We start from the raw sequence: 17,793 nt of genomic DNA, 5'->3' as shown, positions 1-17,793 counted from the left end.
TAACAGTAAAATGTCGAAAAATCATCAAAATACCAATATCAGATTTGCTGTTGTATTATATACAATTATCCTCAGAATATGGTCAATTTAAGAGAACATCTGAATATATTATCCAAAAAGTGGTAAAATTTATGAAAAAAGTATTACAATTTTATAATGAAAGTTTGTTTGGTTCAAATTGAATTTAAATACAACTGTCAATACATATTAAAAAGAATATCGGTTGCATGACCGATTTAAGGTAACATCAATTACATGTATCAAAAAAAATGTCAAATTTACAGTAAAATGTCGAAAAATCGTCAAAATACACATATCAGATTTGCTGTTGTATTACATACAATTATTCTCAGAGTATGGTCAATTTGAGGTAACATCTGAATAAATTATCCAAAGAGCGGTAAAATTTTCCAAAAAAGTATTACAATTTTAAAATGAAAGTTTGATTGGTTTAAATGGAATTCAAATACAACTGTCAATACATATTAAAGAGTATATTGGGTAACATCAATTACAATTATCAATACATATTAGAAAATTGTCTTGGTCAAATGACCGATTTGATGTAACATCAATTACAATTATCAAAAATATTGTCAAATTAACAGTAAAATGTCGAAAAATCATCAAAATATCAGATTTGCTGTTGTATTATATACAATTATCCTCAGAATATGGTCAATTTAAGATAACATCTGAATAAATTATCCAAAAAGTGGTAAAATTTATGAAAAAAGTATTACAATTTTATAATGAAAGTTTGTTTGGTTCAAATTGAATTCAAATACAGCTGTCAATACATATTAAATAGAATATTGGTTACATGACCGATTTGATGTAACATCAATTACAATTATCAAAAATATTGTCAAATTTACAGTGAAATGTCGAAAAATCATCAAAATACCAATATCAGATTTGCTGTTGTATTACATACAATTATCCTCAGAATATGGTCAATTTAAGATAACATCTGAATAAATTATCCAAAAAGTGGTAAAATGTTCGAAAAAAGTATTACGATTTTATAATGATATGTTTAATTGGTCCCAATTGAATTAAAATACAACTGTTAATACATATTGAGAAGTATATCGGTCACATGACGAATTTGAGGTAACATCAATTACAATTATCAATACATATTAGAACATTTACAGTAAAACTAACTAAATAAGTATAATAATTCTGTAATGAAGGTTTGGTTGGTTCAAATTTGCCTCAAATACAATTATCAATATATATTAGAAAGTATCTCGGTCAAATAACCGATTTGAGGTTACTACAAATACAATTAATAATTCATATAAGAAAATACGTAAGATTCAGATTATCCGTTCCGTATTTGAGGTTACCGTTAGTCTCGCCCTAGTGATAACGTTTACTGCGAGATTTTGCGTTATTATGGGCATGTTTTGTGTCAAAGCACATGTATATAATGTACGTCATGTAAAATTATTATGATAGTTTTTGAGCGGTAAAGCTTCGAAAAGAAGCATGGTGAATTTTCACTGCATAGCGGAGGGTTGCTCCAACGATTCACGAAAGAAACATAATGCTGTAAAGTATCCTGATATGATTTTAAATGGATGTATCGTCGACTTTCGTGTACTTCCTTCAGTCATAAAGAATCCTAAACTAAGGAAGCTCTGGTTGTCTCAGATAAGAAGGAAGGGTTTAATCCCGATCCAAATTGTCACTGGCATGCACTTTGCTCCCGTCATTTTATTGAAGGAAGACCTACGAAGGAAAATGCAGTCCCAACCCTATTTGCCTACAACAACTACAAAACTGGAACACCAAGAGACACCAAGAACAGTACGTTACGTCCCATTGAACAATTGATATTGACAACACAGTAAGTAACAAATAGTTGAAATTAGTGTCCTCTTTCTTTTTCATTCTTCAATATATTTTTGTCTTGTTTGCCTATTATGATGAAACAGTAAAAGAAAATTGTGTGTGTGTTGGGGGGGGGGGGGTAGATGTTAGTCCCTTTTATCTGTTTAAAAGAGGCGGAAATTACCCCTCTTATGTCCACGAGGCTCCAAGATAATAAGCTTTGACAACTTAAAAAATGGTTTTCATGTTCATGAACAGTGTTTTTTAAATATTGGACTGTATGCACATGAAGATATATTTATTTTTTAATATACATGTATATATATATTTTACAGACCAGCAAACATTGTTACAGTTTCACAACTGCCAAAAGTACCAAGACAAAAGAATAACATACCAGATAATCCAGGTAATTTTAAGTAAAACTAAAAAAAATTGATGTTATCGAATGAATAGTCAGTGTGCCACCATGGTACTGTTGTAAATCAGAGGGAGCTACTTGTAATTGAACCAAGAAACATAGGGGTCAGTCTATTGTATGACTGCATGTTCTGATAGGCATATATATATATATATAAAGTGCATGGACGGTTTTCATAATTTAATTTAACAATAATAATTGTGATTAATCAGTCAATGACGACATAAAATCAATTAGTAAACAATGCTAAAATAACAATTATAATATTATTCTAATTAAAATACAAATATAAAAGTCATATATTAAATTTAAAACAATTTATCTTCACAATTTCAAGATAAAATAATTGCCAATATTATTTTATCACAAAATAAACTTAACTTCAAAAACAAAATTTAAAAAGTATTTTGAAAAGATAGATATGAGTCTCAGATTAATTTTGTCTGCACACTACATGTACACCATCAACTGGCATACTGGTGGACAGTCGTTAAAGTTCCAGTAGAAAAGATATGTGTTCTGAGAGTTATGGCTCTTAAGTATTATGTAGTATGTATTACATTGCATATGTTCTTTCGTGCACACCTTATGTTTATATATATTATATATCTCTTGTAAAATTCTTATATTGGTGTAAAATTGTGTATATATGTATCCTATTTATAAGCTGTATTGCTTTCGGAATAAAGTATTATTAATAAACATATGGTTCTAGTTCCAATTTATAAAATGATTAACTACATTTTTGTACTACAACTTTCTAAATTACATGCACATTTTGTACGTTTAATTCTTTAAAATCGACCAGTCTATGATCCTGACTGATGTTCATTGTAGTCAAATAATTCTAATTTAAATGGTACATATTTACTTACTTTCAGTAATTTCCTACATTGAAAAGCCAAGTTTGGACCACACGTATTGCACTAGCACTGAAGTTAGTGAAGATGTCTCCATTGAGGAAAAATGTGCAATATTAATTGAAAATAGCAACGCTTTAGAGGTACGAAATTAATTGGGATTTTATTTGGTATTGAAAATTCCTCCACTGGATATAAGAGTCAAAAGCCATGAAAAAGATATTTTTTAATCTTATGAACTATAGAAATAATATGTATTTCAATCAAAAATTGATTTGTTTTAATTTATTAGATGGCAGTTCATACATCAAAAATGATATAATGTAAGAAGCAAGGTGCTTTTATATTCAAATTAATACATCAATATTAAATATGATCTATTCAAACATTTTACTAAATATATATTTACTTTTAAAATTTGTAATCCAACATGAACATGTTTAAAAATAGTATTACATGTAAATGGTTTTTTTTAAGTCATTTTACCATATAACTGTATTTCATTCTGAACATGCATGAAATATTTGCCACTGAAATTGAATGTTAAGCAACCAAAAATCAATCAATCTTTTATTGTTACCAACTTGACTTAAGTAAACAAAAAATACAAAAACAATGTCATAAATTGTTTGCCTTGATTTATATATTTATAATTATTACCTTTGTTTCACAGCAAAAATGTCAAAGATATGAGACAGATAATAACCAGCTACAGAAGCAAGTTAAATTGCTACAAGTTGAACTTCATGCTACCAAAGAGGAAAATAAAGTTTTAAATGAGAAGTTTAATAATACAGATGAACTGCTTAAGGACAAACTTGTTGAAAAGTTGACTAAATCAAATAGTAATGTTAAATGTTTTCTTGGACTGCCAAGTATTTCAATGCTTTTTGGAATTTTTAAATTATTAGAAGGACATGCTTCAAAAATGAAATACTGGATGGGTCCCGACTCAAGTGACGGTAAAAGATGGCAAGTAAATAACAAGAAAAAACCTGGTGCTTCAAGGAAGTTGACTTTTTTTGAAGAGTTTGTTATAACTCTTTTGAGATTGAGGCTAGGACTAAACACATATGTGTTGTCTCTTTTGTTTGGTGTTTCACAGTCAACAATTAGCAGGGTTTTCACGACTTGGATATCTTTAATGGCACAATGTTTAGGACCACTTATTAAATGGCCATCTAAAGAAAAGATTAAAAAACACATGCCTCTATCCTTTCGTAGAAAATATCCTAACACTCGTGTAATCATCGATGCTACTGAATTTTATGTGCAGAGACCAAGAAACCCAACAGCACAGTCAAAAACGTGGTCAAATTACAAGTCAAAGAACACTTTTAAAACGCTTGTAGGTATAACACCAAATGGAGCTTTTTCGTTTATATCTGACTTATGGACTGGTAACATTTCTGATAGGAGCATTACTGAAAGAAGTGGATTCATTGATCTGATTGAAAAGGGGGATCATGTAACGGCTGACAGAGGTTTTTTAATCAAAGACTTATTATTATCAAAAGGTGCCACCTTAAATATGCCACCATTTACCAGACCATGTAAACTTGGAAAAGGACGATGTCTTACGGCAAAGGAGATTAAGGAATCAAAATCCATAGCCCCTTTTAGAATACATGTAGAAAGATCAATCCAGAGACTGAAATCTTATAAATTCTTAAGTGGTGTTATGCCAATAAATTCACTTTCTGTAGCTAATCAGGCTCTTAAGGTTGCAGGATTTTTTTGTAACCTGATGAAACCATTAGTTCAAAAGTTATAAAACGTGTTTTGTTTTATAAATCATTGGAAATTTATTTGACATATATATTAATTAAAGAAGCAATGATTGGCAATTTTTTTTTCTCCAGTGATTCTTTTTTTCTTTTATGATTCATGTTAATACTACAAATTATATTCCTTGATTAAAAAAAATCAAAAAGCTTAATAAGAGAATTATTCTGTTCTAAAATTTTCTTTCAAAAACTGATAAGTAGTGGAAATATGGCTTTATCGTGTATTGTCAAAACTAACAGATGTACACGTCTAGGCACAACAGTAGGTTATCTCCCATTTGAAAGAGTTGTCTTTTATAAATTTAGAAGAATAGAGACTATTTAGCATATATCATAAGTTGTCTTAAAATAAAAGATGATATTTATTATGTTTAATATTGTTTATTTTAGTTATGTTTAATCAAATTAAATTATATAACCAAACTTTATCACTCTTTTTTTTTCGTGAATTGTAATGAACTTCAAACAAAGTATTCAACTGATACAAAATGTACATGTGGAATTCTAACGTCTATACTAGCAGAATTTTTGGTAGAACATATAAACTGTAGAATGATGCAAGTTTTGGTAAAACATTAGAACAAAATTTTTCATCAAATGGTATTCGCTCATGATGTACACCTTTAAAAGTAAATAATACAAAATCACACCATTTTCTTTTAGTAACTGCAACTGACATTGAATTTGACAGTAATACGGAGATGTGTCATTTCTCTTCATAAGTGGAGTATCATTTTCTATGTGAAAGTTTGTTTTGTCTAAACAAGCAGCATTGATTGGAGTTTCTTCTGAAAATTTAAACGGACATTTTATTTCCAAACAACCTTGTCCACAGCATTTACACTCTAGTAAACCATCAGGAGAGCAACCTAAGTAAGGACTGTTGTTGTCAATTACAAACCCAGATAATTTACATTCTAAACTATCATGCAAGTTTTTTTTGTCATGAAGATAAGACTCTCTAGCAACATGTTCAAATTTTTTTCCATGTCTTAAAGCAGGCAAGTCTGAATAAACACTGTTTGCAAGACCTAAAATGAGTTTGACTAGATGGCCATCAGGGTTTCTTCCTGTAAAATGAAGACAACTATATAAAATGGAAGCTGTTATTCTGCCATGTCTCTGATAAAACCACAAATCACTATCACTCTGACTGATGGTCTTTTCGAATATATCAGTGAAATAATTATCAGGGATATTTCTATGTATGTGCTCAATAAAAGATTCAAGTGAATCATCTGACGAATCATCATTATTAAATTGTGTTGCTAGATCTAGTATGTTGACAGGCAGGCACTCAAAATCATACTCCGAACCAGAGCTATCTGACAGAACATATGCTGCACATGCTGGTAAGTTTTCTGATTTTATTAACCGAAGCATTTCTTTTTCTATAGCATGTGGTGACATGTAATGACAAGATGGCCTATAATGGTCACTTGTTGGTTTGATTGGTGGTTGTCCTGTAGGCTCACTCCTCAGGTCTAAAGAGGTTATTTTTACTGGAGCTGATGTTCTGACTGGGTTAACCCATTTAGCAGCCTTGTCAGTAACAGAAATAACCGATCTATCGGACAAATCCTGACAAAATCTTTGCATCCCGAACAGGAGTGCTGCCACGTGCTTACATGTTCCATCACCACTGTAAAATAATTATATACACTGAAGTATTCATTTTTTAGAAGTGCTCGAGGGAAATTTAAACATTAAAAAAAAAACAATGTTTCCCTAAATTTAAAAAATAAAAACAAAAAGTTGCTTGAAAAAAAAATCTTTTGTCTCTGAAAAATCAACATTGACTATCCACGCTTGTTTGCATCTCTTTTTTGAAGGTGATAATTCTGAGGAAAAAAACTGGAAATTAATTTTATGTGCCCTTTAATTTTACAGTTAATTTGGAGTGAACTGATAATGTGGCATTCCATGTAAGTTAAAAATCAAAAACAGATGACATAATAAAAATACACATTTTTTTTGCATTTCTTGATGGGATTATTCATCTTTTTTAATCTTTATTTTATTTTTCTCGCTCATTATTTCATTTTTATTTGAAAAAGATAAATGGCTAGTCAGAATTATACAATTACATGTACTTGATAACCGTATTCTTGATATTATTATTCTTTTCTGTTATCAGCATACTTTTTAACCAATCTATTCATTATTTTCTTGTGTTATTCTTTATATTTTAACACCCCATTATTCTCTATTCTGTAAACCCTATCGGCACCCACACCCTCGGACTCGGATTATTCAGGTAAGAACTTACGCCACACATGTACATTCTGCTGAATGTATTGACCCATCAAATAGGACCACTATCCAAACTTCGTACGGGTCAGCAGACTGTCTCTCTTCTGGTACACATGCTGCTCTTACATAATGTATATCGCTGTGAAATTTTGACTGCCTAACATCACGGATATGTCCATTAGAATGAAGACGGTAACTGTTGTCATTTTTATAGCCTTTCAAACGTTCATTTGTCCAGTTACAAATGTTTTTTTAAATAATGATTAACATCAAACGCTTCAATTATTGGAATTGTATTTAAATCATCAGACCAATCAATAACAGTCTTGGGATGCGGCAACTCAACACCATCTACAGTTCGCCGTATTTTATTTGCGAATATGTAATTATCGGGTTCAAAGGCGGGAATCTTTTGTAATTCCGCTTCTTCAGCTAGTTCAACTAATTTACTCTTTTTATAACCCGTTGTTTTAACACCTCTGTTTTTCAAGAACTGTTTGATTTCCGTGACGTTTTAATTCTTAAAATCAGAGTCCATTGTCGTCAATGTAAACAAATAGTTGCCCCGACGTCACACGACTTACGTACCTTCATGTACAAAAGAGTTCTTGACGTTCGGTAATCTGAATCTTACGTATTGTCTTAGTCAAATGACCGATTTCAGGTAGCATCAATTACAACTATCAAAAAAAAATGTCAAATTTACAGTAAAATGTCGAAAAATCATCAGAATACCAATATTAGATTTGCTCTTGTATGATTTGCAATTATTCTCAGAGTATGGTCAATTTAAGATAACATCTGAATAAATTATCCAAAAAGTGGTAAAATGTTCGAAAAAAGTATTACAATTTTATAAGGAAATGTTTCATTGGTCCCAATTGAAATAAAATACAACTGTTAATACATTTTGAGAAGTATATCGGTCACATGACGAATTTGAGGTAACATCAATTACAATTATCAATACATATTAGAAAATTGTCTTGGTCAAATGAACGATTTAAGGTAATATCAATTACAATTATCAAAAAAAATTGTCAAATTTACAGTAAAACTAACTAAATAAGTATAATAATTCTGTAATGAAGGTTTGGTTGGTTCAAATTTGCCTCAAATACAATTATTAATATATATTAGAAAGTATCTCGGTCAAATAACCGATTTGAGGTTACTACAAATACAATTATCAATTCATATAAGAAAATTGTCTTAGTCAAATGACCGATTTAAGGTAGCATCAATTACAATTATCAAAAAAAATGTCAAATTTACAGTACAATGTCGAAAAATCATCAGAATACCAATATTAGATTTGCTCTTGTATGATTTGCAATTATTCTCAGAGTATGGTCAATTTAAGATAACATCTGAATAGATTATCCAAAAAGCGGTAAAATTTTTTAAAAAAGTATTACAATTTTATAATGAAGCTTTGATTAGTTCAAATGGAATTTGAATAAAATTGTCAATACATATTAAAGAGTATATCGCTCACATGACCAATTTAAGGTAACATCAATTACAATTATCAGTACATATTAGAAAATTGTCTTGGTCAAATGACCGCTTTAAGGTAACATCAATTACAATTATAAAAAAGATAATCAAATTTACAGTAAAAAGTGGAAAAATCATCAAAATAACAAAATCAGATTTCCTGTTGTATTGTTTACGATTATCCTCAGAATATGGTCAATTTAAGGTAACATCTGAATAAGTTATTCAAAGAGCGGTAAAATTTTCCAAAAAAGTATTACAATTTTAAAATGAACGTTTGATTGGTTTAAATGGAATTCAAATACAACTGTCAATACATATTAAAGAGTATATCGGTCACATGACCAATTTAAGGTAACATCAAATACAATTATCAGTACATATTAGAAAATTGTCTTGGTCAAATGACCGTTTTAAGGTAACATCAATTACAATTATAAAAAAAAAATCAAATTTACAGTAAAATGTCGAAAAATCATCAAAATAACAAAATCAGATTTTCTGTTGTATTGTTTACTATTTTCCTCAGTATATGGTCAATTTAAGGTAACATCTGAATAGATTATCCAAAGAGCGGTAAAATTTTCCAAAAAATTATTACAATTTTAAAATGAAAGTTTGGTTAGTTCAAATGGAATTTGAATACAATTGTCAATACATATTAAAGAGTATATCGGTAACATGACCAATTTAAGGTAACATCAAATACAATTATCAGTACATATTAGAAAATTGTCTTGGTCAAATGACCGCTTTAAGGTAACATCAATTACATTATAAAAAAGATAATCAAATTTACAGTAAAATGTCGAAAAATCATCAAAATAACAAAATCAGATTTCCTGTTGTATTGTTCACTATTATCCTCAGAATATGGTCAATGTAAGGTAACATCTGAATAAATTATTTAAAGAGCGGTAAAATTTTCCAAAAAAGTATTTCAATTTTAAAATGAACGTTTGATTGGTTTAAATGGAATTCAAATACAACTGTCAATACTTATTAAATGAAAATTGCAATGATTAATGGTAGTCGGTGGTAATGTGTACATTTAAAACCCTGACACATTTTGCGCAATAATAAAAATATTGCAATAATCTTCATATTTACCATGTTTACAGTAATAAAAGTTTATAAATACCCAATGGAAGCTACAGTGTTGAGCAATTTGTGAAAAACACATTTACATTAATAATATGACAATTATGAATCAAATTAATGTTTTATATGTGCATATTTGGCACAACAATATCTTGGTTAAATCTTTTTTAAATCTAGGAATTATGTATGGTTTTGTTTGATTTTTCACTTGAAATTGTTGTGATCCTACCTATTTTACTAGTTCTATGATAGAGGACAGTGTAAGGTGAACATCTTGAATGGTTTGCCAAGAAAAATTATGCTTTTGTATTTCTGAAGGCAATATTATTTCATGTTCCAATTCTGTAGACCATTGAAAAAAACAATCATTTATTTGTACAAATTCAGGTATTCGGGGTCAGTTTCTTCTTTCATTGGCTCTTCGCTATTTAGAATTTGAAATATTCTTGAAGATACTTTATATTTTTTTGAGTGTCTTACGTAACACCATTTTCATTTTCTTCCATTTCTTTGGCAACAGCATTACTTAATATGTGTACAGCTAGGTTAACTCTCATTTTTGAAAAGTTGAGGAAAATGGCATCTGCATTTAACTTTGTAAAACTCTTTTACATTCCCTTTAAAAGACAGAAACAAAATGGTCCCATGTGATTTCTTTGCCTTCTAGTTCTATTGTTCTTTTATGACATTCTGTATGACCACTTGAATGAAAAGTATTTCGCAAATTTTTAAAGATGTGGATCAGACATGAAAAAATAGGTCCCCCATTCACAGGATTTATGCACAAATGTTGAGATTGTGGGTAACATGGAAATGATTCGGCACAAGATTTTATGAAGTTTCTATTATCAGAAGCACCATCACAGATTGACAATAACATGGTGAATCCAAAGCGATGCAACAAGTAAATCCCTTCCCAAAAGGCATTATATATTTGAGCTCCAGCCAAGTTTTTTACAGCTAAGTATGCACAGGGGTAAGCAAAGTCTGAAAATAAGCTCTTGAAGAAAACTGTATGATATTGGTTGCTATTTCATCCCCCTCTGCGAAACCAGGCAATTTATCTGTTTCAGCAGAATAGACTAAACCTTCTTTAATTTTCAATTCATTAAAAATCAGCATTCCAATTTTATTTTCTGGATGTTTTCAACTATGGTCAAATTTTTAGACATAGCTTCAATATTTTCATAGCACCAACCAGATGTTTTTCTGTATAAATTTAAAAGCTTGTCACTTGGCAGGTTCATAAAACCCGATTTGGCCCATTGGTTATAACATTTATTAGAATTCTATAACATCTGGATGCCATCTCATGTCAATTTTGGAAGTGCTAATGGCCTTTGCTTGATCTTGCAAAAAATGTTCAAGAAAGATGTCATTTTCTTTTCCAGTATGACTATGAACATGATTTTTCAGAAGGTCTTTTTTTGGAAAATTATTCACTGCAGTCTTTCTACTTGCAAGTTTATAGTTTTTGGGAAGGAGGAAGAGTACTTTGATCCATTTGACAGACCTGATACTCGTCTACATATTGAATCAAATGTAAAAGATTTTCAAAAGTTCCTGTCTCACAAGATTCAACTAAGTAAGTTGGGTTATTGACCTTTTCATTGATACATTGATTCCCTTTTTCAGATTTATAAACGTTTTTGTTAATTCTTTGTTGTCATCATTTTGAAGAACATTGATTTCATTCATTTTTCCAGACATTTAATCCATTTTTTTCTGGAAGCACCTATATCTTTCATTAAAGGCTATGAAATCTTTACTCAACTCATTGTGTTTATGGGGTGTTTTATAAGAATTAGTTATAACTTTGGTTTAAAACACAGATCTTCTTTTTTTTTTTTTTATAAAAAGCATTTCTTAAATTATTGCAATAGAAACAAAGGGAAGTTCCAAGTGTTGAAAGTAAATGAGTGCATGTAAATGCTCTTTAGTCCTTTCCATCTGCTAATGCAATGACTTTTGAGTTTTTAATACAAAATGTATTAATTTTAAATCGTCTTTTATGATATCTTTAAATGTATCAATGCAAATGCCTTTACAAATTGGCATGTTATCTATTACATTTACAATATTAAAAAGTTGAAAAATCATCAAATTTCAGAGGCAGATCTATCCAATCTAAATTGATTATTTCTCTTTTAAAATAAGGCTTCCATGTTAAATTGTCTACTATTTCAATTTATTTTGTGGTAAATGTTAGGTCATTGTCATCAGTTTGCCATAGGTGTGCACGGTCATTTCCTATAACTTTAATTGTCCAATTTTGGCATTCATCATTTATAATTGACCGTGCATATTTAAGTGATATGAGAGGATATTTTCAATTCAAGCTCAAGCTACATGAATTAAGATTTTCACAGATCATTTTTGCATCTTCAACTAAATTTTTATCAACAATGTCTTTATTGAGAGCCGACAATAGTTTATCAAAGTTTATCTTGTAAAATGAATTATTGATGTGTTTGTACTTTTCTAACCTTTTGGAAATTAAAGATTTACAATTTTTGAAAAAATTAAAATGAATCAAAACATTTTAGTGATCTAGATGAAATTCATTCATAATTGATTCAAGTTGGAATACAATATTTATGGTAGGTAAATGAAAACTTGATGAAATTCATTCATAATTGATTCAAGTTGGAATACAATATTTATGGTAGGTAAATGAAAACCTGATAAGTTCCTCAACTGATAAATGAGAATTTTCATTTAGTGTTGAAAAAAAGGAACCTTGTTCATCATGAGTTTCAGTTGATTCAAGACTTTGAATGTCCACCTCTACCAGGTTGTGTAAACAGATCTGTAAGACATCTCACTATAACGTTTGCGTTATCAGTGCTATCCGGCAAATGTGTAATAAATTCATTTTTACACCATTCAATGACATAATGTCTACAGGTCTTGACATTCTATATTAAAATGGTTTTCTAAAGGTGCACCCGAGGTTGCCACAGTTATGCTATTGTTTGTTGGTATGTGTGATTTTTGTTCCTGAGTTTGTCTTTGTTCATTGCTCATTCTTCTTCCTGACTTATTGCTTTGGTTGTTTACTATACCTTCTAGGAATAGACCTTTCCTCTTAAAAAGAACAAAAGTCTGTCTTTTGCTCATCCTTCTTCCTGACTTAATGTTTTGGTTGTTTACTATACCTTCTAGGAATAGACCTTTCCTCTTAAAAAGAAAAAAAAATCTTTGTCCATAGCTCATCCTTCTTCCTGACTTAATGGTTTGGTTGTCTACTATACCTTCTAGGGATTGATCCTTACTCTTAAAAAGAAAACAGTCCATGGGATTGACCCCTGATGAAGACATTGGACCAATTCAGCAACGCAGAGGGGAATCATTCTCTTCAGCTCGACTAAAACTAAAAGATGAACTTAAAAAAAAAGGCCTTCAAAAGTCGATTTGAATGTGAAGCTGTGATCCAGGCCATGTCAATATGTTATTTTAGGTCTTGGTCTGTTCAAAGTGATGACAACAAAACTGTGATAGCCGGTTAATGCCCGATTCATGCTGCATGTGATATCCAAGCTGTGTTGAATTGCTTATTTTAATTTGTTTTGTTATGTTTAGTTTATTGTTAAAGAGTTTTATAGTATAAAACAAAATTATGTTTGTTCTTACCCAGCTCAAGTTTTTCAGGGTAAAGGGGACACAATCTAAAAATCCCCAAATCATTTTTTTACAAAAGTTACACCATATTTTGAGATCCAAAACGGGACCCTACAATATTGTGTGTTTGACAAAATCCAGACTTTATAATTCATAGCTGTATACTTTATGCATGTCTAACATTTGTTTCTAATTTGTTTTCTATTACTATGGCATTTTATTCAATGAATCAATTATGATACTTATTTTTATTCTTTTAAATTTGTTTCTAGCCACCACATTGATAATGATACTTTTAGTAGATTAAATAATATTGTTAAACCCTGGGCAGCAATTTTTAATTGTACAAATACTTGACACATTTCTGCGGTGCTGGCATGAACATACGGATTTTATGTGTTATTAAAATTTGCTGGTACAAAATATTAGAAATGTTTATAAATTAAGGAATGTATCTCCTTCATGCAAAGCTCTGATTCCTTTCACGGATTTGGCTATTTGAAATGACATTGACTTTTCATTAGACCGAGCGTATATGAAATATAAAGCAGAGTCCTTAAGTGCACGAAACACTTTCACATATTTGCCTATTGAACTAAGTTTTCAAGGAATTTTGTAGTGATGATATATGCAAGACTCTGTATTCCGATCAAGATTTATGCAATGGATAGCCAACAGGCATTGTTGAAGGAAAGATGTACAATTTTTTTAATGATGTTTGATCATTATTATCACCAGGAGAAACAAGCCGAAACCCACCTCTAGAAGTTAACAAGGGACAAAACTCTTCAACAGTATATGTTAAAGCATCACTGAAGAGACATGTATTGTTTAAATGCGCATCTGGTGCAAGAAAATTGGCATTAAAACCAATAATATCAATATCAACCTGTAGGTTAAGGTCCTACAATGGTGTTGTGTTTAAATTTCATCAAAAATTGGTCAAGTGATACTGTAATCAACATCATAAAACTAAAATTTTTAATGGTGGACCGACAGCAAACTGACAATCATGTGCATCAATAAATGCCCTATCTTTTCAAGATAAGGGACATGATAATATTGCGTATCGGGAACAAGTAATAAATCAAGTATATTGTGTACTTGATTAAAAAGTAATTCTTAATTATTTAGATAAAAAATGTCGAATTATTCTTCAAAGAGAGACGAAAGATACCAAACTAAAAAAAAAACCGACTCAAAATGGAAAACACAAACAGATAAACACTAGTACACACAACGTAGAACAGTCAAGGTGTCAGACTGTCATTTTATACTTGTGTCACTTTCCGGAGGGACTCTCAAATGTCATTGCTCTGAACGGAAACATTCAATCACATATCGTGGTGTTTGAATGAACGAGTTATGCCAAATCTCAAACGATTATATCCAGAGTTTCTAATTATCCCATGCCTTATTTTTCTATTTTCCATTATAAGATTTATGATTAAAATTGATAACAAGTCAGGTTAAGGGTACTAAATGGCTGAATGTAAAAGTGCTCAACTGTACTGCAAAGGGATTTGATTCACTTCTTTTCGCAGACAATCAATTTAAAATACACAAATGCTTCAGCTATTCAAAAAGATTGTTTATATCTTAGGTAAAAAGCTTTATCAATATCTTCATGTGTATGGCCAACTGGTATTTTTTTTTTTTTTTATATATTTACAAAAGAGGTACTTAGTATTAAATTATGTGTTGTCAATACTGACAATAGATACAAACTGAGGACAAATCCTCAAATTATTTATTTACGTATATATTTTGAAAATATGCAGACATTCCTATTATTAAAAACATAATAATAATGAGGATAGAAAATAAATATATTCCACGAACCAACCTTACACCTTTCTTTTTTTTTTTATAAAAGAAGAGCCAGAGGTTCTGTTAATTAAGGTATAGATAGTTCACATTATGTTATAAATTTTGATTGGTTACTTGTATTTATATAGTGTTTGAGCCATTACAAAATTGAATTTTCCTATATTTAGTCTTTGTTGGGTAATTATTTGGACATTAACCAATCGTCATGAATAAAATATAGGATTTAAATAATTTTATTTTATTACCTCTGAAATGTAATGATAATATTTATTATCCTTATTTTTATATTTTTTTGCAGTACAGCAGAGCTGACTCTGTAGTTCAGGCTGGAAGATGATGAGTAATGTTTGGTATTTGGAGTTTCTAAAGCTAAAATGTTGTTGGGGCTCTTATTTGCCTGTAAATACCCTACTATAGATAATTTGTCGGGCTGTGTTTGAAATCTTTTCTACATGGAAGGTTTGAGTAGACAGTTTTCTTTGTTTTTCAGATATCCACACCAATAGTCTGTGCGGTATTGGTGGTCACCATACATATGGCTGACTGTTGCATGAAAACCTTTTTTGATTCCTTCCGGATTGCCAATATTTTGTTCATATTACATATGACAAATGCTTTACCATTGATACTGCTACCATCCCTGTAAACTCTTTATGCTTTGACCTTAAATCAATCACTTTATATTGGGTTAGTCACTAATTTGACCATTAAGTAATTTTTGCGTATCTCATCTGTGCTACCAAGTGTGTCAATTGGTCATTCTTTGCAGCAGCCTTTATTGATCTAATGTTGTAAATCTGCATGAAATTACTGTCATCAGATTAAAAAGGACGTTTCTGGTTGTTGCAAGTCTTCGTGTTTTAGGCTAGATCATGACAGCGCGGTTTTATTGTTCGCGAGCTTATTCTTTGCTCGCTTCATGTATATTATTTTTCGCTAGCTTGAGTCTAGTATCCAAAGGGGATTTATGCATTATACTTGGAAAATTAGCAGTAGTTACTTATTTTTCAAACTCAAAAAATAAAATACATATAAATAAATATACTTTCAAATTAACAAGACAATCATAACTATTCAAGAAAAGTGTGTGAGGCGCAAGGAGGTGAAAAGGATACTCAAGCAAATGTTCTGCATCTAGGCGTACTGTATGTTTTTAGGTAACAATTTTTCAAAATTGGTATATTTTGGAGTTCAAAATATTGGTCAAATAATATTGGGGGTTACTTAAAATATATGGTATTTACTTGGACTATTATAATAATTATCTATTTAATGGGGAAAGATATGTAAAAAAACAAACCAAAAAAACCTGCCATATAAGTCTCTGACCTTGACGTGATTGGTGGGCTTAAACTACAGGAGACAATAGAACGTAGAAGGTAATAGCTTCGATCAAAATTGTATTTGCATTTATTCTTTTTTTGTGTTTTGCCATGCTGTTGTCAGCTTGTCTTCATTTTATAAGTTTTTAATGTCCCTTTGGTTTACGTTTTGTTTTTGGTAAAATACTTCGGAGCTGTACACAACCCTCCCTCTTATTATATTTTTGGAATACTTATGAACAATATAGCTGATTGTTGCTCATTTAGTCATCTGTATATACAGAGATGTAGTGTTTAACCTATTTCTACTAGTATTCCTACATGCATTTTAGTTCTCGAAACCTGTTAATTTTACCACAAATCTTAGAACCTATAGAAACGCAATACATTATATTCTAAGTTGTCTTTTTGTCCTTTTTCGAATGACATACTGGTTTCGCCTGATTTTTTTTTTATAAATTTCCAATTACTCAGCGTAGATTCAAATCAAAGAATTCTTCATAAATAAAAAAATAATCTGTAGCCGAAAAAAGATAATGATTCTATTGGCTATATAATAAAAGAAAGCCAAAAACAAAAACAATTAATTTCTTACCGAATCCTGTAGTTTCAAGGTCAAAGTAAACAAAGACACAGGCTCTTCCGTCACTTCTACTTCAGTATCAGGAATAGTTGAAATATCACCAACTTTCTCTCTCGAATTTGCTGGTGCAGATGTAGAGGTTGCATATGTTATGCCTTCTCGTATTTCTTTGGCCCTTAGATTTAAGTTGAATTTTTCTTTTTTGACTAGTCTTTTTCTCTTGGCCTCCTGGAACATTGCATGCACTTCGTCATGCTTGCGCTTTTTGTCTATTTTTGCCGTAGGCATGACTGTAAATTTTCCCGGTGACAATTTATGAGCTTCGTATTCTTGTGGTATATAAGGACGACCTTCGTTTTACTGAATAACTCCCACGCATACTCGGAAAGGAAGGATTCACTACTTCCCAAAATGCTTAGCTTTTGGTGCCTTTATAGCGATAGTTTGATTTAAGGATTCGTTTCCTTGTAAGCTGCCACAGTTAGCTAACTTATCTGAGTTCTTTGTGTATGAATCAAACAAATTTGATAGATCAGCAAACATTTCCTCTCCGTTTAATTCTTTGCCTTACGGAATACTTTTTTTTATGGTTGTTACACCACGATAATTCACATTTAGAATGATTACCAAAAGAATAAGGAATGATGGAATTAATATTCTGGCTCAATTGTTC

The 17,793-nt window shown here is 30.5% G+C and overlaps 1 protein-coding gene and 1 pseudogene across 1 annotated transcript; one reads left to right on the top strand and one right to left on the bottom strand.

Annotated features, from left to right (window-relative positions):
- Positions 1-288: 288 nt before the first annotated feature.
- On the top strand, positions 289-4,897 carry LOC134718069 (uncharacterized). The gene is made up of 5 exons (XM_063580561.1): positions 289-354; positions 1,644-1,858; positions 2,178-2,251; positions 3,145-3,266; positions 3,797-4,897. Exons 1-5 carry the CDS (start codon positions 289-291, stop codon positions 4,895-4,897), a joined length of 1,578 nt encoding a protein of 525 aa, XP_063436631.1.
- A 344-nt stretch (positions 4,898-5,241) lies between these two features.
- LOC134718068 (uncharacterized) lies at positions 5,242-17,408 on the bottom strand (annotated as a pseudogene).
- Positions 17,409-17,793: the final 385 nt, after the last annotated feature.

Source organism: Mytilus trossulus, chromosome 5 (genome assembly GCF_036588685.1).
Source record: "Mytilus trossulus isolate FHL-02 chromosome 5, PNRI_Mtr1.1.1.hap1, whole genome shotgun sequence".
In the NCBI taxonomy this organism is placed as follows: domain Eukaryota; kingdom Metazoa; phylum Mollusca; class Bivalvia; order Mytilida; family Mytilidae; genus Mytilus; species Mytilus trossulus.
The sequence above is the reverse complement of the archived record's forward strand: the minus strand, read 5'-3'. Positions and strand labels throughout refer to the sequence as shown.

Coding starts and splice junctions, on each gene's coding strand:
- LOC134718069 (XM_063580561.1), top strand. CDS start 289: ATGTCGAAAAATCGTCAAAATACACATATCAGATTTGCTGTTGTATTA. Junction 355..1,643: donor TACATACAATTATTCTCAGA/GTATGGTCAATT, acceptor TCCTAAACTAAG/GAAGCTCTGGTTGTCTCAGA. Junction 2,252..3,144: donor TAACATACCAGATAATCCAG/GTAATTTTAAGT, acceptor ACTTACTTTCAG/TAATTTCCTACATTGAAAAG.